The sequence below is a fragment of the Polypterus senegalus genome, chromosome 1, assembly GCF_016835505.1.
Source record: "Polypterus senegalus isolate Bchr_013 chromosome 1, ASM1683550v1, whole genome shotgun sequence".
In the NCBI taxonomy this organism is placed as follows: Eukaryota; Metazoa; Chordata; class Cladistia; order Polypteriformes; family Polypteridae; genus Polypterus; species Polypterus senegalus.
The window spans coordinates 6,115,386-6,141,206 of NC_053154.1; the positions used below are offsets into that span (position 1 = coordinate 6,115,386).

Sequence of the window (25,821 nt, forward strand, 5' to 3'; positions counted from 1 at the left end):
CCGGCTTTAAACTCAATGTCCACTTTAATCTCGTCGTTTTACTTTATCATTAAAGTCAACCGTCATAAACGTCATCGTAAAACCGACCCAGTTGTTAATCACTATGTGCTTAGGCAACTATTGCCACACACAACACATTACATTTATGATATTCCAGCTCTCTGCACATTTAGAATTCTTAGATTTATACTTGATATCACTTTCAGAATGAAATGCATTAAAATATGTATGTTACATTTTACAGATAAATCATTAACTTTGTTTAAATAATGAATACTGTTATTAATAGTTACGCATGTTGTGACCGCACGGTGGCAGAGCGGTAGCACTGCTGTCGCTCAGGGAGTCTCGTCCCTTGTGATCTCTGCCTGGAGTTTACAAGTTTTCCCGATGGCTTTCCACAGTGTGCTCCGTTTTCCATCCAAAGACATGAGGGTTTGGGGATTTGGTGAAGCTACAATGACGACGGTGTCTGAGTGCGTGTGCTTGTGTTCACCTTGCAATGAGCTGATGCTTGCAGGAATGGACACATCCCTGAATTGATGGATGTAATCATTAAACCTCCTTTTCAGAGATATTGTGGCAAGGTGTCCTCGGAATTTAATGGATGTTTCGGGCACATGACTCTCATTGTGTGAAGTATAAACCTGGCCTTAGGCGCCTTGCTTTTCAGCTGGCGATCTTAACTAGAGCTTATTTTTGGAGTAGGTCTTATTTTTGGGGAAACACAGTAAAAAGCCCAGGCTCCTAGAAACTATTGAAATCGTCAGGAACGAAAATTGAAATGCAGAGTCGCCAGTTTCGTTTTACTGATGTGCTTACCCCCTCCTTGTCTATCAATGGCTAAGCGAGTTTCTCCCTCATGAGGTTTCAACAACATTTATTTCTATAGCACATTTTCATACAAAAAGTAGCTCAAAGTGCTTTACATAATGAAGAATAGAAAAATAAAAGACACAGTAAGAAAATTAAAATAAGTCAACATTAATTAACATAGAATCAGAGTAAGGTCCGATGGCCAGGGTGAACAGAAAAAACAAAAAAAAACTCCAGACGGCTGGAGAAAAAAATTAAAATCTGTAGGGATTCCAGACCATTAGACTGCCCAGTCCCCTCTGGGTCCCCTCTGTTTCGTTTTGCCGATTTGTGCTCGCCTCACTTACATTACTTGTATTGTGTGCTCAGTTTTCCATCCAAAGACATGAAGGTTTGGGGATTTGGTGAAGCTACAATGACTCTAGTGTGTGTGTGTGTGTGTGTGTGTGTTTTGTGTTCACATTGTGAAGAGTTGATGCCCGTCCAGAGATTTTGTTTCTGTCTCATGACCGATGCTTGCTGGAATGGGCATATCCCCCAAATTGATGGATGTAATCATTAAACCTCCTTTTCAGAGATATTGTGGCAAGGTGTCCTCGGAATTTTTAATGGATGTTTTGGGCACATGACTCTCATTGTGTGAAGTATAAACCTGGCCTTAGGCGCCTTGCTTTTCAGCTGACGATCTTAACTAGGGCTTATTTTTGGAGTAGGTCTTATTTTTGGGGAAACACAGTAAAAAGCCCAGGCTCCTAAAAACTATTGAAATAGTCAGGAAAGAAAATTGAAATGCAGAGTCGGCAGTTTTGTTTTGCTGATGTGCTTACCCCCTCCTTGTCTATCAATGGCTAAGCGAGTTTCTCCCTCCTCTGAGGTTTCGTTTTGCCGATTGTGCTCGCCTCACTTATATTACTTGTATTGTGTGCTCAGTTTTCCATCCAAAGACATGAAGGTTTGGGGATTTGGTGAAGCTACAATGACTCTAGAGTGTGTGTGTGTTTTGTGTTCACATTGTGAAGAGCTGATGCCCCGTCCAGAGATTTTGTTTCTGTCTCATGACCGATGCTTGCTGGAATGGGCATATCCCCCGAATTGATGGATGTAATCATTAAACCTCCTTTTCAGAGAGATTGTGGCAAGGTGTCCTCGGAATTTAATGGATGTTTCAGGCAAACATGTTGCATTGTTTGAAGTGTAAACCTGGCCTTAGGTGCCTTCCTTTAAAGCTGACACTCTTGACTAGGGGCTTATATTACAGAGCAGCCTGAAAATCATGCTAGGGCTTATTTTCAGGGAAACGCATTAGTAGATATTGAGGAGTTGTGTTCCATGACACTTGCATTAGTTACCTGTACGCATATACATTACTTTGGGCACAATTTGGAAATTTTTCATTTAGGGTTGTACTCCCTTTTGTTGCCAGCGGTTTAGACCTCAATGGCCGTGTGAGTTATTTTGAGGAGACAGCAGATTGACACTGTGATACAAGCTGCACATGGACTACTTTACATCGGATCAAAGTGTCATATCTTCAGTGTTGTCGCATGAAAAGATATCAAAATATTTACAAAATGTGAGGGGTGTACTGACTTTTGTGAAATACTGTATGTATAGGTATAGAGATATAGATAGATGAACAATGTGAAAATGTTTTGTTTGAAAAATGCTGTTTTAAATAAAAAGTCCAAAAATGAGCATCATTTGTCAAGACAAATGTACAAGAGGATAAAAATGGCCTGTTTAGGGGCATCCTTACTTCTCATCATACACTGCAGGACCTTGGAGGAATAAAGGTTACAAACCATTTTTATTATGGTTGTCACGTCATCCATCTCCTCTAGAGGGCAGCAGATAGTCATATTTTTTTTTTTTTGTAGTTCTTTTTTTTTCGTGTTGGATATTCATTTTACCACAAGAGTTTGTTGCGGTTTGTCTCTTTATGTACTTTTTTTTTAAATGCAGACACAACAATAATAAGACTCTGCTGTTCTGAGTTAGCCCATCCATTGTGATTTGTTGTTGTTGTTGTGTAGGCTTTGTCTGTTTTTGACATCTTAGTTTCTTTTAATTGGGTGAGTGAACTAAAGACTTTGTGTGCAGAAAGTTAAGGGGTCTGAATACTTCCCGAAGTGACTAATTCTTACCATTTGAATCCTGGAATTTAGTGCCTCATTTGTCATTTTCGTCGTTGTGTTATGTTGTGCTTTTGCCTTCTTCATACATTTGTTAAAACAAACAGTCTTAACTGCCTGATGCATCACATTTGAAATTGCAGTTTTTTTTTTTTTATTATTATTCATCCCAAGTGGAAAGAAACTTTTCAGAAGAGAGGCAATGTTTGGCATAAAGATTGTTGTTAAACATTTCACTTTCCGATAGATGTTGGAAATTTGTAAGCTTTCTGCATTGCGCGATTGTACTAAAACACAAAAACAAAGTGGGAGTTATTCTAAGTAACATTTTAATAATGTTGTTTGTTTTGAAAGGGAGAACTTTTACTCCCAAGTGTTGTTGCAGGTCTTATTTCATCGTATGCTGTATTTGAAGGTTTTGGGCCATCATGGTGCGGAGTGGTACTCTGAGGGTAAGGATCTGCGCTGGTGTCTGGAAGGTTGACGCTTCAAACCCCGTTCCTGCCAGAAGGGATCTTACTCTGGCGGGCCTTTTGAGCACAACCCATAACCAGAAGGTGAAAGCCGCTCCAGGGGTGCAGTAAAATGGCTGAACCTGCACTCCGACCCTCAAAGTTCATGCGAAAAGGCAATTTTCAACAAAGTATGTTAATTCAAATTAATAATGTGACATAGTAACATCATCCAGATTGCTTCTGTTTAATAAACTTCCATTTTCTAGTGCTGTCCCTTGCATGTTCAGTCATTCTCCAACCTGCTAGACCCTAACACGGTGGTGGGGGGGTCTGCTGGAGCCAATCCCAGCCAACACAGGGCACAAAGCAGGAACAAATCCTGGGCAGGGTGTCAGCCTACTGCAGCCCTTGCATGTGATAACCTCAAAAAAAAAAAAATCTACAGTCTCCTGGTATCTCCATGTTCTTGAGACTTTCTTGCAATGGCACGTATGGATGAGCCATTCTGGAGGAGGTGGACTACCTTTGCAACCTGAAGTGCCTGCAGGTTATCTCCTCGTACTACCAGTAGTGACAAGGACACTAGCAAAAGGCAAATTCAGATTCAGTCAGGAAGGATAAGGAGAGCTCAATTGACTCTGGTCACCATTCAATGCCTCTCTAGGTCACCTGTTGGCACTGTCATTTGCACCAGAGCAGGTGAAGTTGATTCATAGTTGCTTTTACTTCCTAACTGGACAGACTGATATCCGTGAAGCTTCATAGACTTGTTCTCTTTTTTTTTTTTTTTTTTTGTTGTTGTGCTTTATTATTATACTTTATTATTTTGTTGTGCTTTATATTGCCTTATACAATTTGTTGTATTAGGAATGTGTTAGTTTTCGCATACCCCTTGGGGTCAGAGCACAGGCTCAGCCATTGTACAGCACCCCTGAAGCAATTGTAGGTTAAGGGGCCCAGCAGAGTAGGATCCCTTTTGGAAGTAACAGGGATTCGAACCGGCAACCTTCTGGATGCCAGCCCTGATCCTTATTAGCCTCAGCCTCTTGGTGTAAGACTGTCATGATTAAGTGTTCCCTTCATGTGTTTTGAGCAGTGTAGTTCATATGAAACGTGTACAATAATTGTTTTCCTATTTCCTTAGAGTAAAGAGAATCCCAGGCATTTGATTCCTCAGCTTTGCAAGCAGTTTTATGATCTTGGGTGGGTGACTGGCACTGGAGGAGGCATCAGCGTAAGGCAAGGGTAAGTGCCATGATGTGCATCCTAAATGGAATGCTGAGCAAACAACGGACTAATGTTGTTATTTATGCTCCTATTGTCTGTTATGTCCACATGCCCTTTTAATGTAATTTTGCACTTTCATGATGGTCTAATGCGTGGGTAGTGTTATGTAAAGGAGGTTGGCAGTTAACAACACCATTGCGTGTGTGTGTGTGTGTGTGTGTGCAAATCGGAGGGAGTCCAGCTCAAAAGCGTAAAGTAATCATTGCAAAAGAGCATCTTGCACTGTCATGTCATAGATGCATATAAAGGCTGTCATTTTTATTTACAACTAGCTGAAATGGGGAGGAAAATAAAGTGTTTTTTTTTTTTTGAGAAAACCATAATTTAAAAAAAAAAAAAATTACCAAAAAATAAATACTCTCTAATGTGTTTGTCTTGTATGTATGTTATCATCCAGTTGACGCTCAGAACCAGCCAACTCTATTTTAATTTGAAAAGCAACAGGGGCGCGGTGCTGCTTAAACATAAAGGATGCTGACAGTCACCTGCTACATACTAACTGTGTAACAGCACGGGATCCTAAAAAGTATTGAAATCGTCAGAACTACTCTGGGCATCTCTCTGCTATGAGGATTCGTGTGGCCGAAGTGCTCGCATCATTTGTGTATTAGCAGCTAAGCGACTGTTAAGTGGTTCCTAGAAATTAAAAAAAGTGTACCTTGTCTGCTCTGATGCTTTACAATGGAGGGTGTATGGGGGCACAGAGGAAAAGCTTACAAATTTACCAGATATGGTTCTCCAGCAAACAGGGATTTTTTTTTTCCTAACTCTTCTTACTAATTTTTACAAGGGGTGACAATAATAGTGGATAATATATACACACAGTGGAACCTCGGTTCATGACCAGAATTCGTTCAAAAGCTCTGGTCGTGAACCGAAGCAATTTTCCCCCATAGGATTGTATGTAATATTTCTTTAATATTTTTCTTCAGATCTAGTGCACAAAGCACCACACACTCCACAATTTTCCAATAATAAGCAACAATCACAATACAATAAAAAATCCTCCACTCCCAGCAGCTTAGTCACCCAACTCTGACTCTCCTTTCTGGGTCTTGACCAGTCCTTTATTTAGTCCATGACCCGGAAGTACTCCATCTCTTCTTCCAGGTCAATGGTACAACCTCGTTTTTGAAATATCCTGGAAGTACTGTGGGCTTCCGTCCTCGTGACTCTGAAGTACTTCCAGGTCGTAGTAGTAATATAAATCCCCAAGTTCTTTGTGAGCTCCCCCTGGCTGCATCCACGGACCCCAACAGGGCTGAGGAAATGGACTCCATGTCCCAGGATGCCCTGAGGGAATCCGGGAAACTGTTGCCGTCCAGGGGAGCTGCCACCTAGTGTCCCGGGGGAGGCAGTATCCAGAAAAGCCTGCCTTCCTCCATTCTTCTTTCTCTGGGATGTCACGGCCGGATTGAACTCACGATATAGATATACAGTATATATGTAGAGAGAGAGAGAGATGTGTACAAGTATTGACTAAACACATTTTAAAATATGCTGCTTTACATTTGCGTCCCCATAGGTAGTACATATAATCAGACCATTAACAGGCTGTTTTGACCGCAACTTTCTCACACCAGCAAAAACATCTCAAACTGCTTCTCTGATTTTAAAACAAAATTATCTTAATTAGCCATAATGTCCAGCATCCTTTTTCCTCCTCCCCATCATATTCACATTGAAGGGAGAGGGGGGAAAAAAAACCATTTTGGACAGTTTTTCTGTGTTTAATCGGGACACTCCATGTCTACATGTTTTTAGTGTTTTCTGTTTTGACTAAAGGATGCCTTCAGTGTCCTAACTCTTCTACTTGACAGCAGTGGTAGGTGAGTTAAGAGCAGATCACACAGCTAGTAGGCCCGGTATTCAGGTTCATGTACACACCTGGCTAATTTACAAACGTGTACTTTTAAAGATAAAGGTAACACAAATAAGAGATTTACTCTTAAGACTTCAGAAATTGGGATTATGGATGTGCGAAATATCTTTTTCAGAGCACTCTGAGATCTTGAATTGACCGCCTTTAGAGACGTGTATCAAAGAAGGTTTTAGAAGTTAATCCATAACTATATTCCGGATACAGTGGACAGGATTTTTTTGTAATGTGAGTAAAAACATTTGCACGTTTAGCAGATTAGAGGATGAAAGTCGATTAGGTTAAAAAAAAGCACAGTGCACTTTACAGAGAAAATAAGATTTCATCATAACCTCTGTAGATAATTTCCATAATTCGAATTACACAATTGAATCAAATCAAAAGCTTCTTTTCAAATATGGGCTCATCTCATAAAGACTTGCTCACATTTAGACCGTATGTGTTCTGTATAACCGAGTATTCATTCTTTTATTGTGGAGCATGCAGAGATATTTTAAATGTGTTTTTAATTGTGGAAATGGATTTTAAGTGGAGTAAAGAGAGTCCAATGGTTTTTAATGTGAGATGTAACTGACTGACGCAAGTTAATCTGTAGGGTTAGGATTTTTAACCATGTCTTCAGTTAAATAAGAAAGGAATATAAATGGCAGTATATTGCAGAATTGCATGAAAATGTCTAGCATTTTAAACTGTAAACTGCAGTGTTCTCGTATTCTGACCTACGTATCTAAAAAATATCGAGCGCTCTCTGGTAATGCCCATCCTTCATGTTTGAATGCCCAAAGGATGTTGTCTGGACACACAGTTTTGAGATGTACTTTAGGTTTTCTTTCATTATTGGTGTATGCAGAAGTGTGGATTTATCAGGATCAGTGATGGAGTTCCTAAAGCAAGGAATTCCATGACTAAATTTTACTGAACCCACCAGATGAGTTTTAAATTTGTATTTTATACTTTTTATAGTTTTATACGGATGTTGTATATTTTGATCCACACCTAAAATTACTTGTCTTAAATATTTTGAGACCACTTATGGTGCATTTGTGTCTCTGTTGTCATGCCTATTTTTATAGATTTTTTTTAACCATGATTACATTTTAATTCTTGTGTTTCTGTAGAGATCTTATATATATTGCTCCATCGGGAGTTCAGAAGGAGAGAATTCAGGTGAGCTCATCTGTTAAGAGGCAATGATTACCAGCCACCTTTACTCTTAGTAAGCACATGCAATGTACTTTAAAAAATGTGTGAATGTTTTGGACCTCACTCCACATAACACTTGTTAGGTAGCTTTCAGTTAGGGATGCTCTGATCAGGTTTTTCAAGGCTGATACCAACCACCGCTTTAATGTTACTGAATTCCATTACAGATTTTATTTCCCCCTCTCCTTTATCTCTTTAAAACACTTCTTACACCAAACTCCTGCATAACCAGATACATAGAAGTCTTCTGTCCTGTTTTAAAGTGTTAACTTTGTGTGTTTTTTTTTTTTTTTTAAATAATTGAACCATATAGACCACAGGTGTTTACTGTTCATTATGTATTAAAGATGAAATACTGTTGGCTTATTGTTTACTGGCCATAATACTAACACATGTCTTTAAAATACATATTTTTAACTTGTTTGTACAAAAGTATTTAAAAAAAAGAATTGTAGTGTTCGCCATTTGTCTAACAGTGTGGGGTGTGTGTATTTTGTATTTTTTTTTTTTATATAAAATTAGAATATCATGACAAAGTTGATTTCAGTAATTCCATTCAAAAAGTGAAACTTGTATATTAGATTCATTCATTACACACAGACTGATGTATTTCAAATGTTTATTTCTTTTAATTTTGATGATTATAACTGACAACTAATGAAAGTCCCAAATTCAGTATCTCGGAAAATTAGAATATCAATTAAGACCAATGCAAAAAAGGATTTTTAGAAATGTTGGCCAACTGAAAGGTATGAACATGAAAAGTATGAGCATGTACAGCACTCAATATTTAGTTGGGGCTCCTTTGGCCTGGATTACTGCAGCAATGCGGCGTGGCATAGAGTCGATCAGTCAGTGGCACTGCTCAGGTGTTCTGAGAGCCCATGTTGCTCGGATAGCCTTCAGCTCTTCTGAATTGTTGGGTCTGGCGTATTGCATCTTCCTCTTCACAATACCCCATAGATTTTCTATGGGGTTAAGGTCAGGCGAGTTTGCTGGCCAATCAAGAACAAGGATACCATGGTCCTTAAACCAGGTACTGGTAGCTTTGGCACTTTGTGCAGGTGCCAGGTCCTGTTGGAAAATGAAATCTGCATCTCCATAAAGTTCGTCAGCAGCAGGAAGCATGAAGTGCTCTAAAACTTCCTGGTAGACGGCTGCGTTGACCTTGGACCTCAGAAAACACAATGGACCAACACCAGCAGATGACATGGCACCCCAAACCATCACTGACTGTGGAAACTTTACACTGGACCTCAAGCAACGTGGATTCTGTGCCTCTCCTCTCTTCCTCCAGATTCTGGGACCTTGATTTCCAAAGGAAATGCAAAATTTACTTTCATCAGAGAACATAACTTTGGACCACTCGGCAGCAGTCAAGTCAAGACGCTTCTGACGCTGTCTCTTGTTCAAGAGTGGCTTGACACGAGGAATGTGACAACTGAAACCCATGTCTTGCATACGTCTGTGTGTGGTGGTTCTTGAAGCACTGACTCAGGCTGCAGTCCACTCTTTGTGAATCTCCCCCACAGTTTTGTTTCACAATCCTCTCCAAGGTGCGGTTATCCCTATTGTTTGTACATTTTTTTTCTACCACATCTTGTCCTTCCCTTCGCCTCTCTATTAATGTGCTTGGACACTGAGCTCTGTGAACAGCCAGCCTCTTTAGCAACGACCTTTTGTGTCTTGCCCTCCTTGTGCCAGGTGTCAATGGTCGTCTTTTGGACAACTGTCAAGTCAGCAGTCTTCCCCATGATTGTGTAGCCTACAGAACTCGACTGAGAGACCATTGAAAGGCTTTTGAGTTCATTAGCTGATTAGAGTGAGTGTGGCACCAGTTGTCTTCAATATTGAACCTGTTCACAATATTCTAATTTTCAGAGATACTGAATTTGGGACTTTCATTAGTTGTCAGTTATAATCGTCAAAATTAAAAGAAATAAACATTTGAAATACATCAGTCTGTGTGTAATGAATGAATCTAATATACAAGTTTCACTTTTTGAATGGAATTACTGAAATAAATCAACTTTGTCATGATATTTGAATTTTATGACCGGCGTATGGATGGATGGATGGACACTAGGGGGTTCCCTCCTGCTCACTTCGCGTCTCTGCCGCTCATGTTGTGAAGAGGGGAGTTGAACGTACCCCAAGGATATAATATATATATTTTATATTAAAATTTGCAGCTGTAGATCCACAAAGGGAGAAGATGAATTGCGTATCATAAAGTAGTTTTTATTCCTGAGCTTTCAGCCCATGCCGGGAGCCATCATCCGAGAATAATGCATATACATACAAGAATCAAAGGCAACATATAACAAATTAAATGATATGAGATGGGGGTTGGGAGGAATGTTGGTTGTAAAGTTTTATTTATTATGAACATGAACACAGTTTGCATATGCTGGGTTTATGTCCAAAATGTCTGTTGATGGCGTTTGTTTGATCTCCAGCTGCAAAAATGTAAACGGTATCACAGACCTTCGCTTCCATATACGTATGTATGTATATAACTCGTACAATGAGTTAATTGATATTGGCAATTAAACTGTTTAAATGTAAACATGTGCACTTATAGGTTTTCATCATCCGTTGCACTACAGCTTTTTTTGCTGTTGGTGTCCATTTTAATTAATGGACAAAATAAAAAGGTCTGAATTCATTCAAGATGCTTTTCTTGCCATTTGTCTAATTATACTGGATGATTAATCAGATTCCCTTTTCTCAGCTTATTACTACACTCTTTAACGTAAAGTCTAATTTTCCAATCTTCACTCATGCACTTAAACAAAAGGCAGCAAGTCAAGGCTTATTTTTCAAGTTACAGGAAGCTCGCTGCCAAATAAAAAAAATGAGCTAGGCTCAACTACCATACCAATTTACCTTAAAGCTTAGAAAAGCCAGAGCTGAAAAGATCTTTTTTGATCGGCCAATTTACCGATCATGGATAAGTCGTTCATAGTGAAAATTGGCTAATTTGTATCAGCGGCCAATCGATCGGAGCATCTCTACTTTCAATTGTTGAATGTTTTGGTTTTCTGCTTTTTTCAGTTGCAGTAAATGAACAAAAGTTGTATGTTTGATCTTAATAATGAATGCAATTATTTAAAATCAGTCAGAAGATCCAAAAAAAGGCCATACATTTTGAGGTTTTATTTAATACATTATCGCTTTTAGATTCTCTCTGTAATTTTATATAACCATCAGTTATCGGAAATATACCTTGATTGATGAGCTGTATCTGCGATTCCACAGCCTGAGGACTTGTTTGTTTGTGATATTGAAGAACGCGATATCCACTGCCCACCGTCTTGTAAGAAACTCAAGAAGAGTCAATGTACACCGCTGTTCATGAATGCCTACACTTTAAGAGGTAAGTTTGCAAATATTTTGGATGCCGTGGGGCGGGGTGGGGTCCTGGTCGTTACTCTACATTGACATTGTTAGATGTTTAAAAAAAATGAAGCTTTAGCTCATAACCGGAGTTCATAGACTGCACAAAGGTATATAATTTAGAATGTTAGATGAGTATAATGCAGTTAGGTCCATAAATATTTGGATAGAGACACCTTTTCTCTAACTTTTGATTCTGTACATCACCACAATGAATTTTAAGTGAAACAACTCCGATGCAGTTGAAATGCAGACTTTCAGCTTTAATTCAGTGGTTGAACAAAATGATTGCATAAAAATGTGAGGCAACTAAAGTATTGAACACAATCCCTTCATTGCAGGGGCCCAAAAGTAATTGGACAATTGACTCAAAGGCTATTTCATGAGCAGGTGTGTTCAAGTCTGTCGTTATGTCTTATCAATTAAGCAGATAAAAGGCCTGGAGTTGATTTGAGGTGTGGTGCTTGCATGTGGAAGATTTTGCTGTGAACAGACAACTTGCGGTCAAAGGAGCTCTCCATGCAGGTGAAAGAAGCCATCCTTAAGCTGCAAAAACAGAAGAAACCCATCCGAGAAATTGCTACAATAGTACAAGTGGCAAAATCTACAGTTTGGTACATGCTTAGAAAAAAAGCAAGCACTGGTGAACTCAGCAACGCAAAAAGACAACAGTGGTGGATGATCACAGAATCATTTCCATGGTGAAGAGAAACCCCTTCAGAACAGCCAGCCAAGTGAACAACACTCTCCAGGGCTTGGTCAGCGTATCGATATCCAAGTCTACCATAAAGAGAAGACTGCATGAAAGTAAATACAGAGGGTGCACTGCAAGGTGCCAGCCACTCATAAGCCTCAAGAATAGAAAGGCTAGATTGGATTTTGCTAAAGAACATATAAAAAGCCAGCACAGTTCTGGAAAAACATTCTTTGGACAGATGAAACCAAGATCAACCTCTACCAGAATGATAAAGGCAAGAAAAACGTATGGAGAAGGTGTGCAACAGCTCATTATCCAAAGCATAGCACATCATCTGTAAAACAAGTCAGGCAGTGTGATGGCTTGGGCGTGCATGGCTGGTAGTGGCACTGGGACACTCGAGTTTATTGATGATGTGACACAGGACAGGAGCAGCCGAATGAATTCTGAGGTGTTCAGAGACATACTGTCTGCTCAAATCCAGATCAATGCAGTCAAACTGATTGGGCTGCGTTTCATGATACAGATGGACAATGACCCAAAACCAGCCAAAGCAACCCAGGAGTTTATTAAAGCAATGAAGTGGAAAATTCTTGAATGGCCAAGTCAGTCACCTGATCTTAACCCAATTGAGCGTTCATTTCACTTGTTGAAGACTAAACTTCAGACAGAAAGGCCCACAAACAAACAGCAACTGAAAGTAAAGCCGCTGCAGTAAAGGCCTGGCAGAGCATTAAAAAGGAGGAAACCCAGCATCTGGTGACGTCCAGGAGTTCAAGACTTCAGGCTGGCATTGCCAGCAAAGGGTTTTCAACCAAGTATTAGAAATGAACATTTTATTTCCAGTTATTTAATTTGTCCAATTACTTTTGAGCCCCTAAAATGTTAAAAAAAAAATACTTTAGTTGCCTCACATTTTTATGCCATCGTTTTGTTCAACCCACTGAAGTAAAGCTGAAAGTCTGCACTTTAATGTCATCTGAGTTGTTTCATTTAAAATTCATTGTGGTAATTAATGTACAGAACCAGAATTAGAAAAAAATTGTCTCTGTCCAAACATTTATGGACCTTACTATATATTGGGTTTCTGTACCTTGTGATACCTGCTTTCTCTCTTTTTTTTTTTTTTTTTTTCAAAAAAAAAAATATATACTTTTGGCAGATTTTACATTTTCATGCATGCACATCACCATGTAAAAGCATTGGCTGTGCAAAATAAAAAGCAAATATAATGAAATCCGATTGACTTCCAAAAACTAACCTAGAGCAGGGGTTCTTAAAGTCCGTCCCGTGGGTCCACTTTGCCTCACCAAAAAGATTCATAATGTGCAACAATCGGATAACGCTGATCTCATTTAATTAGCTTGCATTTTTTTCATCATGTACTACATTCAGAAAGTATAGCTGCATGATTTTACATATATGACATTTATAAATATTTCTGTTTTTGCTACAGATTTAAATGCTTAACTCTCTTTTGTTGATTTCATTCTGTTTTGTCCTTTTTGTCTGTGCAGTTTGCTCCCTTCATTGTATCTTAATAATGACAATTTAAAAATGAGCAGAGCACACACGCTGGCAAACACCACAGAATAATCAAACGCTGCAACTATTTTAGCGTCGGACCCACTAATTAGTAAATAATGGATTAATTAAACAATTGGAACACCTGGACAAGCAGAATGAAGATCAAGATGAAAAGAGGAAAAAGATTGTTTATTCCTGTATTACTGCTTAGAACATTTTAATAAAAATTTTTTACCCAACTTTTAGTTTTCTAACTTCTGTATTGTTCCCAGAACACAGAATCTGGGAAATAACAGTTCACTTAAGCCCAGGTGTCCAATTCAAAACCAAAGCTTGTCAGAACAAAAACCTGCAGCCACAGGGGGTCCCCAGGACTGACATTGAGACCCCTGAACTTTCTTGTCAGAGAGACTTTAGGACACATTTTGTGAATTTTTTTTTTTTGGCACCTTTCATAATGGGTATTTTATAACACCGTGACTTGCAGTGAAGAATAGAAATGCTGAAGCTTCTGCTGAAGCTCTCCAAGTACACGTGTGGTACAAATGTATCTATATTTTTATACCAGGAGCATAGCGTGAGAAAGTGATTCTGAGGTGATTACTCTTTAAAGTCCATTGACTTGGCCACTCTTCTATAAGGCCTATAATCATACATACATACATACATATGTTCTGTAATCCACTTAGTCCAAATCAGGGCCATATAGACCAGAGCCTACCTTACACAGGGTGCCAGTCCACTGCAGTGAGCAACACATGTTGACACCAAGGGCCAGTTTGGAGCATCCAATTTATGTGCCACAGACACCTTTTGAGAATGCACACAAGGTCCGTGGCAAAAAAAAGAAGAATCTTGTACATGTTTATAGACTTCATATATAGCGATGGCTTGTCCTTAATTTACACCAGCTGGTGGAGTCCCACATGCAGCATGGCAGACTGAAGAAATGAAGGAGAAAGGCTTCCTTTTAATCAGTTAGGTTCATTTACATAGAATGAGCACAAAGCATTTCAGACACACCTGTCAGCATACAGAAAAATGGTATATTTTAGAAACCCATCACTGCCTTTAAGTATTCTGTAAAGTCCCAAAGTAATTCATCTTTAAAAAGCATGAATGATACCTGTTTACAAGAAATAACCGTTTACATTTGACAAGTCTTATCCGAGAACAAAATCTAAAGTTAAGTGTTGCATATAATCTCAATTTCTAATTTAAATGTACTGGTACAAATGTTGTCCTAGTTAAACTTCTCTGTTACTGATGGACAGAAATGTCAAAATGGCAGAGTTAATGTAAAAGATTCACAAATATTGCAGAGATAGTCCTTCAATTTTATGCTTTTTTTTTTTTTTTTGTATTTTTTATTATTTTCGTGTACTTAAAGATCATATGTTTTTAAGTATTTCTTTTGTAACAGTTTTCATCTGACGTTTGGGTAATTTTGTCTCTTTTTTTTTTGCCTTCCCTTTTTTTTTTTTTTTTTTCTCCAAACCTAGGAGCAGGTGCAGTTATCCATACCCATTCAAAGTCTGCAGTCATGGCTACGCTACTTTTTCCAGGCAAGGAGTTCCGCATCACTCATCAGGAGATGATCAAGGGAATTCAAAAAGGAAACTCTGGAGTTAACTTTAGGTAGCATTGAGTTGTGTTTTACAATAAAGTGAATGCATTTTACTTTAGTATTTCATTTTAAAGCTGCCTTTGCAAGTTGTTGACATTACAGATTTCGGTGTACAATGAAAGAACGTGTGGCGCAGTGGGTAGCGCTGCTGCCTCACAGGACACCTGGGTTTGCTTCCCAGGTCTTCCCTGCGTGGAGTTTGCATGTTCTCCCCGTGTCTGCATGGGTTTCCTCCCACAGTCCAAAGACTGCTAGAGATATATTGCGGTGGGATGGCGCCATGCCCGGGGTTTGTTTCCTGTCATGCACCCCGTGTTGGCTGGGATTGGCTCCAGCAGACCCCCCGTGACCCTGTAGTTAGGATATAGTGGGTTGGTAATAGATGGATGGATAGATGAAAGAAGGTAAGGCATGTGTTTATACAGAGAAAAATCTATTTAGTGAATCCATCTATTCTGTGCCGATTCTGTAAAGGCCTTGCTTGTCACATTAGGCAACTTTTCCAGTGTTTTTTTTCTTACCAGTTGTAGCCTTCATTGACATAATTGTAGCAAGTTGGAGGCAGTTGATGGTGAACCTCCCATAAAGGGAGAATTGTATCTTATTGAAGAAAAAAAAAAAAATCTTCATTTGGACTTTAGTTGGGGCATGATTTGTGGGGAAAGTTTTATCCTAATTTTAATTAACATTTTTATCATTTAATAATGGTAACTAGCTGTGTAAGCCTGTGTTGTACTGTGTTTCCCCGAAAATAAGACCGGGTCTTGTATTAATATTTGCTCCAAAAAGATGCACTAGGGCAGGGGTGACAAACTCCAGGCCTAGAGTGCCACAGTGGCTGCAGGTTTTCATTCTTACCATCTTTTTAATTAGTGACCAGTTTTTGCTGCTGATTACTTTTTTAATTAACTTGATTCAGGCCCCATAGTTTTCTTTTTCTTTAATTAGCAGCCAAACAATAATCCATCAATCAATCAATCAACATTTATTTATATAGCACATTTTCATACAAAAAAATGTAGCTCAAAGTGCTTTACAAAATAAAGAATAGAAAAATAGAAGACACAATAAAAAATTAACATAAGTCAACATTAATTAACATAGAATAAGTAAGGTCCGATGGCCAGGGTGGACAGCAAAAAAAAAAAAAAAACTCCAAAGGCTAGAGAAAAAATAAATAAAATCTGTAGGGATTCCAGACCACGAGACCGCCCAGTCCCCTCTGGGCATTCTACCTAACATAAATGAAACAGTCCTCTTTGTATTTAGGGTTCTCATGGAAGGACCTGATGATGATGGTCACGTAGACTTCTGGCTTTCAGTCCCTCAATGTTGGTGCATCATGATGCTTTGAATAGGTGGTGGTGGCGCAGGCCTCCACCGCAAAGAAACCGGAAAAAGAAACCGAAGAGAGAGTAGAGGTCAGTACAGATTTTGGAGCCACTGTGAATAGTTATTATGATGAATTGAACATGCAGAGTATCAGGATTAAGTTAAAATTAAGTTATAGAAAGGCCATGTTAAAGTAATGTGTTTTCAGCCGTGTTTTAAAGTGCTCTACTGTATCAGCCTGGTGAATTCCTATTGGCAGGCTATTCCAGATTTTAGGTGCATAGCAGCAGAAGGTCGCCCGCCTCACCACTTCGTTTAAGTTTAGCTTTTGGAATTATAAGGAGACACTCATTTGAGGATCTGAGGTTACGATTTGGAATATAACGTGTCAGACATTCCGATATATAAGATGGAGCAGATTATTTAAGGCTTTATAAACCATAAGCAGTATTTTAAAGTCAATCCTGAATGACACAGGCAACCAGTGTAGTGACATCAAGACTGGAGAAATGTGTACGGATTTTCTTTTCCTAGTTAGGATTCTAGCAGCTGCATTCTGCACTCGTTGCAAGTAATTTGTCTTTTTTGGGTGGTCCTGAGAGGAGTGCGTTACAGTAATCTAGTCGACTGAAAACAAAAGCGTGAAATAATTTCTCTGCATCTTTTAATGATGTAAGAGGTCTAACTTTTTTGCTATGTTTCTTAAGTGAAAAAATGCTGTCCTAGTGGTCTGATGAATGAATATGCGATTTAAAATTCAGATTACAGTCAACAGTTAGCCCTAAGCTTTTTACTTCAGTCTTAACTTTTAATCCTAATGCATCAAGTTTATTTCTGATAACCTCATTGAATCCATTATTGCCAATTACTAAAATTTCAGTCTTCTCTTTATTTAGTTTGAGAAGATTACTATTCATCCATTCAGAAATACCAGTAAGACATTGTGTTAGTGTATCGAGAGAGTCGGTGTCATCAGGTGCTATTGATAAGTACAGCTGTGTGTCATCAGGAGAGCTGTGGTAGCTCACGTTGTAACCTGAGATAATCTGACCTAACGGAAGAGACACAAAACGAGCCACCACATGACCAGCTCTCCTGTGCCCATCGCACAATATCTGAAATTAAAGAGAGGTCTTATTAAGGTTGATCTCTTGGGTCACCAAAACATTTTGAGATTGGTGCTCTTGGTAGAAACAGAAAAACAGCGCTTTGGCAGAAGAGCAGCAACAAGCCATGGAATTAAATAACGGGTTTAATTAACAGTAAGAACCAGTTTCTCATTAAGCAAGTGATTGGAGTGAAATTGGTTGGAGTTTGAAGCCCCAGTTTAGCCACTGTGGCACTCTAGGCCTGGAGTTCGCCACCCCTGCACTAGGGCTTATTTTTGGGGTATATCTTACATTTATTCATGTACAACAATATACATGTATCCAAATACAGTCATGTCATCATCTTCTGGAATATGTCAAAACTCTCCACATTCAAACCCTGAATTCCAGCCGGAATTTCTTGCTACTGCAGTCACTTTTCGGATCCTCCAGGATCAAGGTGCGCACTTCGATGTTTAGTGGTTCGATGTGGTGAAGCAAAATGCAGACATACAAATGTATTCATGTTGCTTTGATATTCAAGTGTCGCATATTGCCGATTTGTAATGACACAATACATTTTAAGTCTCTCCATATTCTGTGCTTTTTTTTTTTTTTTTTATCTTCACAATACCATCAGAATGTACGGCGGCGGCGTATTTGAGCCACAGAGAAAAAAAATAAGGACATAATGAAAATGTCTATTTTGTGATTAAAGCTTTAAGGCTTTAAACTCAATGTCCACTTTAACCTTGTAGTTTATCATTAAACCAGTTGTTAATTGCTACGCGCTTCTAGGGCTTCCTCCTGACCAGACAGCAGCAGCAGCAAACAGCATCACCACACATAACACTTTACATTTATGATATTCCAGCACATTTACAGTTCTTATATTTTAATGCATTTCATCATGAAAGTGATATTAAGTATAAATCTGTTACATTTTACAGATAAATTGTTAACTTTGTTTAAATAATGAATATTGTTGTTAGTTACACATATGGGGTGGCATGGTGGCAGATTGGTAGCACTGCTGTCTCGCAGGGAGTTGCATTCCTTGTGATCTCTGCCTGGAGTTTGCATGTTTTCCTGGGGAGTTTCCACAGTGGGCTCAGTTTTCCATCCAAAGACATGAAAGTTTGGGGATTTGGTGAAACTACAATGACGCCAGTGTGTGTGTATATGTGCGTGTGCTTGTATTCACCTTGTCATGAGCGGATTCCCTATCCAGGGATTGTTTCTGTCTCACACCCGATGCTTGCATGCAGGAATGGATGTAATTGATGGATGCAATCATTAAACAACCTATTCAGAGATATTGTGGCAAGGTGTCCTCGGAATTTAATGGATGTTTCGGGCACATGCATCACATCACTTGAAGTATAAACCTGGCCTTTGGTGCCTTACGTTTTGGCTGCCGATCTTAACTACGGCTTATTTTTACTGTAGGGCAGAGCAGCCTGAAAAATCATGCTAGGGCCTATTTTCGGAGTAGGCTCCTAGAATCTATTGATATCGTCAGGAAACAAAATTAAAATGCAGAATCAGCAGTTTTGTTTTGTAGACGTGCTAACTCCCCATCAGTGGCTAAGCGAGTTTCTCCCTCTTCTGAGGTTTTGTTTTGCCGATGTGTTCGCCTCGCTTGTGTATTAGAGGCTAAGTGAGTTTGTCTTTCCTTGGCGGTTTCACTTTTGCAATAGTCGCCATCTTTTAGCTTCATGCTGTAGCTTTGTCCTTTTTTTTTCTTCCAACTCGTTAACTTGGGGCTGCCTTGCTGGCTGTTTGAGCTTCAAGATGTAGCCTCGCACTTCTGGGCCAGACCGACAGATGCACAGTTGTTTATATATGCAATACAATACAGTTTATTTTTGTATAGCCCAAAATCACACAGGAAGTGCCGCAATGGACTTTAACAGGCCCTGCCTTTTGACAGCCCCCCAGCCTTGACTCTCTGAGAAGACAAGGAAAACTCCCAATAAAAACCTGGAAAAAATGGAAGAAACCTCGGGAAAGGCAGTTCAAAGAGAGACCCCTTTCCAGGTAGGTTGGGTGTCAAAAGTAGGGGGTCGATACAATACAACACACAGAACAGAACAATTCCTTAATGATGTGTGTGTGTGTGTGTGTATAAATAAATAAATATATATATATATAATATATATATATATATATATATATATATATATATATATATATATATATATATATATATATATATAAGAGATAACTATGTGAAATCTAACACAAATTGAGTGATTTTTAGTTTGTGTTATTATGTCCATGGATTTGTCCAGAGCACAGACCTCACTTCAAAACTGGGCAAAGTATGTTCAGAGATGCCCTGGACAAATTAATATATTAAGAAATTGGACTTGAAATTTAGACCCTGTCTCCGCACTTTTACAGAATTTCTGATCTCACTAGAGTTGGAGTCTTGAGTAGAACTGCTGCTTCTCGGCTTTGAGATCAGCTAGCTTGTGGTTTGGGCATGTAGTTAGGGTGCCCCTACACTCCTATCGCAGCGGATGTACCAAGCACGGCTCACTGAAAGAAGACCAAGGGCCTCATGTGTAAACGGTGCGTATGCACAAAAATGTTGCGTACTCCTGTTTCCACTCTCAAATCTAGATGTATAAAACCTACATTTGGCGTAAACCCACACACATTTTCACGCCAGCTGAAACTCCTGGCGTATTCAAGTTCTCTGGAGGCACCCAGCGTCAAAGCAAGGCTACTATTTCAGTGTGTTTTCCCTTTCTTTTTTAGGTGCACATTCCTGACGTGGCTTTATAAATGCACTGAAATTGACTGCATACGGTTTCTTAGTTTAAGACATCTGATTGTAATTAACCTGTAACAGTATAATGGTCTACGGAATGGCCAAAGTATTCCATATACCATAGGTGCTTTAGCATTGTTACTCTCACTGCACCTTCTTCTTTCAGCTGCTCCCATTAGGGGTTGCCACAGCGGATCATCCTTTTCCATACTACTCTCACAACACCACTCGGAGTATTTATATCACTCTATCCGAGTGTGAATCACAGCTCTACAGCAGCTAATTGGAAAGAGAATTATCAGTATACAGCATCAAGCACTCGCTGCCTCAGCCATGCTGTCTATTTGAACTGCGCCCATACGACAAACGCTTCAGACCCTGTTCTGTACGGACCTCGTGGTTCAGAAACCTTTTCATCCCAAGAACTCTAAACGCACTCAATCAGTCCAAGTGCTCCTTGTAGAACTGTTTGTACTTATAAGTACAATCACTGTAAACTTGCAATACAATTATAATGAACAACCTGAGCCACTTTATAAAGAGCGTATTTACATATGATGGCGATCACATATATTGCTGCATTTCATCTTAAAAATGATGTACAGAAAAAATGTTGATATCATTTAAATAATCTATATTGTTAATTAAACATGTGAGGACACGGTGTCGCAGCGCCAACGAGGAGCTGGCTGTTCACAGATTGTTTCTGGCTTGCGCTGTAGTCTTACTGGGACTGGCGCGACACTGGAAGGATAGATGGATAGAATAATTAAACATGTACTATGAAGATATTTCAATGTTCCTTAAAAATTTTGAAGAATCGGTGTTCTAAGCTTACAGATAGCTTAACGTCTATTACAGAGTTGATTGTGTGGCGATTGGATATTTGGAGAAAGAAAATTAAGGACAGGAATTGGACGTTAGTACGTTTTGAAAGAGACAGTACTGCATTGAAGGTTGTACACCGCGCAAGAAGTATCTTGTAGGCAGGAACAATCACTGGACCGGTCACCAGCTTGTCACTATCGCTGCGCCACCATGTTCCCTTGTTTAATAACATGCTTTAACTCCTATCATCATAAAAATTTTTATATCAAGTATACATCTCAATATTTTAATTATTCAAAGAGCTGTAATTTCATGTGATGCAATGTCTGAGGAAGAGAAAGCCCGTTTAAGAAGCACGTAGTGATTCACACACACAGAACACATCGAAGAACACATAAAATACAAAGCATTTAATGTGCTACTTTAGTTATGATATAAATGAAACGATTTAAAGATGAAGTTTATGATGTTCTGCTTTAATAACAAACTACGTTATTAAAGTGGAAATTTCAAAATTAAAGTTGACATTTGAACCTCCCCCCCCCTCTGGGTCCCTATTTTATTTTTATTTCTTTTCTCTGTTCTAAACTTTCATATGACACTCAGATGATGGGTTATGATTCGCCTTTTTATGCCGACTTTGATATCCGACAACTTTTATTTAGGGCACTGCAACTTTGAACTTGAGCTTTCGAGTTTCTTCGATATGCTATGTCACTCGACCGACTTCCTTTTGTTTTCTATACCACTGTTTAAACCAACAAATACATTTTTCTTTGCTTCCAGTTGGTATTCGCTGAAATTCTTCTATTTACCACCGTGCTTTTACCATTGCCTTTTCACAGAATGCTGAGCTTAAGGGCTATTTATATTGATATGCATATTCAAAGAGCTGTAATTCTGGGAGGAATTTGGGTGGGGCAGCAGGCTTTTCATGCTGACCGGGATTTATGGAGTGGAAGTTGGCGAATACACAGATTTATGCATCTGGATTTTTTTGTGCGTACACACATTTCCGATTTTTGTCCTTGCGCCATGTTTTTAGTGTGAATTCTATGCATGGCATTAGGCCCCAGGACATGTTGGAGGAATTCTGTCTGTCAACTGTCCTGGGCCTGACCCACGGGAGGCTGTTACTAGGGGTAAGGTGGTCTAGTCAGTTGTGTAATAACTAAAATGAAAATAAATTGTATTCTGCATTTTGAAGGAGGTTTGTACTTGCATGGTAACATTTTTCTTATTTTAATAAGCTCTTAAAGTAACTGGATGCTGCTTTTTAAAACCATCCCTGCCCACTTTTTTTTTTTTGCTCAGATATGACGACACTCTAATTGTACCAATTGTTGAGAACACACCAGAGGAAAAGGACCTGAAAGATCGAATGGCCAGGGCCATGGAAGAGTACCCTGACAGTTGTGCTGTTTTGGTTCGACGGCATGGTGTTTATGTTTGGGGAGAATCCTGGGAGAAAGCCAAAACTATGTGAGTATGGAGTAAGGGGATTTTGTGCATACTTTTTTACTTTCATATAGGGTCTGTTTGTAATATTAACAAATTGTTATTCATCTTCCCAAGAAGGAAAGTATATGTTTACACTCTTTGCTTGATATTTGAAAGTTGGCATGCGGTTTGATATGATGGCTTAATTGGAGATACTAAAATTGACTGAGTATATGCATGTGGATGTGAAGTAAATGTACAGTGGTACCTCGGTATACGTCCTTAATCTGTTCCAGATCCTTTGACTTATACCAAACAGGACGAATACCAAACAAATTTTTCCCATAAGAAATAAAATGATTAATCCGTTGCCATGAAAAAAAATCCTATTCTTATTGGCATATTATAGATTGATGGGGTTGTATAAAATAATTTAAACACTGCTTAATACTAAAATACATAAATACAAAATCAATTAAGTGAAATAAATGAAAATTTAACCTCCCTTTTACTTTTTAATAACGCCTTTGTTTTTAACAATCGTAGATACCGTCCTTCTCGGCAAACGGTATGCAGCAGCCAAGTCCTGGATACGCATGCCACCTTCATACTTTTCAACAAGCAATTCAAATTTACGTGAAAAATCACAATCCTGTGAAAATTCACAGAGAGTTATAGCACATACTGGTTACAGCTTTCAGTAATTAGGAGTTGGAGGTGTAGAGGCCCTTTCCTTTGAATGACTTCAGCACGTCTGCGCCCGCAGGACATCTCTGGTTTCTCGCACTGCTCTTGGTTGATCTTGGTCCATTCTTCTTCCAATCTCTGTCACAGTTCGGCGAGTGTAGTGGATTTCTTAGCCATAACTTTGTTACCGAGGGTTTTCTAGTGAATCGCGATAAGATTTAGATCTGGATCCGGGGCTGGCCGTTTCATCATTTCAGTGTTGTAGGCTTCAAGGAACTACTTTACCCGTTTTGCAGTGTGACTTTGTCTTGCATGAAAGATGTGGGCTGATTTGGAGATACTCACAGGGATTGAAAACCAAATGTTGCCGAAGGAAGTTCTGGAAAACATTTGCAGTCACCCTGCCATGTAGCTGTCGAAGAGCCCAAACTTTTGCTGCAGAAAATATCCCCCAAAACACGAAACTTTAAATTTAACCGGCTATTTTACACAATTTGGGGTTCATTCTGTCCCCAGTTTGTCTTTGAACATGTTTCCCCATTGGACCCAAATAAACTTGCTCTCATCACTAAAGTGAACTCTGGATTAATTTCTTTTTTTGTCCACGCAACATTCTCCTTCGCAAAGGTTAATCTAGCCTTTTGATTCTTGCTGATGAGAGGTTTGGTCACTGCAGAGTAGGCTTTCAGTCCAAATGACCTTATACTGCGAGACACTCTAGGCCAAGACCCATCCTTGCCCTGTTCTGCTGTGAACTGGTGAGCAATTCCCGCTGCAGTGTTGTTGAAACCAGTTCCCCCATTGAGAGTCTTCACGTTATCCTGTCCTCTCGTGCAATGTCTCTTTATGTGGATGACCAGCATTTTGGAGGAGGAGGCTTGAATGAATTAGTGTCATTATAAAGCTACAATGTTCTAGAAACCACAGACTTGGAACTACCAACTTCTCTTGCAATGGCTGTAAGGCTTAGCTCTTTGGCTTTCATTTGGAAACCAGGGTGAGGGTTTCACTCGCTGTAGATTGGCTCGCCGTCGTGCAGAGCAATTAGGAGTGCTGCCAGATAAATGGGGCTTGTCCGGTAATTAAGGAAATGTAGCACCGAGTGTCAGATTAACAGCAGTAGCTGGGAAGTATCTGAGAGAGTTCTGCAACTTTCATCAGAATTCTTCTTCAGGTTTCTCATTTATAGTCATATGAAAAAGTTTGGGAACCCCTCTTAATTCTTTGAAAGCTCAGCCAATGAGAAACAAAAATCCAAAGTAGGAACTTTCTTTTAATATATGACATGCCTTATGGAAACAGTAGGATTTCAGCACTGACATTAAGTTTATTGGATTAACAGAAAATATGCAATAATAATTTTATTTATATAGCGCCTTTCCCATGCTCGAGGCACTTACAGAATATAAGAGAACGGCAGGGTATACAATATATAGCATTGTACAAAGCAAATAAAGAATGCAAAGTATGCATCATAACAATATTAGACTGGTGCATAAATGTGGGCACCCCAACAGAGATATGACATCAATACTTAGTTGAGCCTCCTTTTGCTCCTTTGAGCCTCTCGACGCTGTCCTCCTATAGCCTGTGATGAGTGTCTGGATTCTGGATGTTGGTATTTCTGACCATTCTTCATACAAAATCTCTCCAGTTCAGTTTGATGGACAGCCTGCTTCAAATCATCCCATAGATTGTCGATGATATTCAAGTCAGTGGACTGTGACGGCCATTCCAGAACATTGGACTTCTCTCTCTGCATGAATGCCTTTGTAGATTTCCCAACTGTGTTTTGGGTCATTGTCTCATTGGAATATCCAACCCTTGCGTAACTTCACCTTTGTGACTAATGCTTGAACATTTATCCTGAAGAATTTGTTGATATTGGGTTGAATTCATCCGACCCTCAACTTTAACAAGGTCCCCAGTCCCTGAACTGGCCACACAGCCACACAGCATGATGGAACCTCCACTAAATTTGACAGGAGGTAGCAGGTGTTTTTCTTGGAATGCGGTGTTCTTCTTCCGCCATGTAAAGCGCTTTTTGTTATGCCCAAATAACTCCATTTTTGTCTCATCAGTCCAAAGCACTTTCTTCCAAAATGAACCTGGCTTGTCTAAATGAGCATTGGCATACAACAAGCGACTCTGTTTGTGGCGTGAGTGCAGACAGAGCTTTTTTTCCTCATCACCCTGCCTTACAGATGTTCTTTGTGCAAATTGCACTGAATTGTAGAACGATGTACAGATACACCATCTGCAGCGAGATGTTCTTGCAGATCTTTGTAGGTGATCTGTGGTTGTCTGTAGCCATTCTCACAATCCTGCCTCTGCATGTGCCGCTCCTGTATTTTTATTGGCCTGCCAGACCTCAGTTGGTTTAACAGCAACTGTGCCTGTGGCCTTCCATTTCCTGATTCCATTCCTTACAGTTGAAGCTGACAGTTTAAACCTCTGAGATGGCTTTTTGTAGCCTTTCCCTAAACCACAAGACTCAACAATCTTTGTTTTCAGATCTTTGGAGAGTTGCTTTGAGGATCCCATGCTGTCTGTCACTCTTCAGAGGAGAGTCAAAAGGAAGGAAGCACAACTTGCAATTGACCACCTTATATGAAATTCAAGGTTTAACACGCTAATCCAACCAA

General features: G+C 39.3%; 1 protein-coding gene across 3 annotated transcripts in view; it reads left to right on the top strand.

Annotated features, from left to right (window-relative positions):
• The window catches only part of LOC120523072 (APAF1 interacting protein), a 51,868-nt gene that overhangs the window by 15,912 nt on the left and 10,135 nt on the right, over positions 1 to 25,821 (top strand). For all 3 annotated transcript variants that reach the window (XM_039744053.1, XM_039744035.1, XM_039744044.1), the window contains exons 3-7: positions 4,548 to 4,648; positions 7,688 to 7,736; positions 11,034 to 11,151; positions 14,898 to 15,033; positions 22,364 to 22,531. In XM_039744053.1, the coding sequence (XP_039599987.1) occupies positions 4,548 to 4,648; positions 7,688 to 7,736; positions 11,034 to 11,151; positions 14,898 to 15,033; positions 22,364 to 22,531 (572 nt within the window). The remainder of the gene's footprint in view (positions 1 to 4,547; positions 4,649 to 7,687; positions 7,737 to 11,033; positions 11,152 to 14,897; positions 15,034 to 22,363; positions 22,532 to 25,821) is intronic.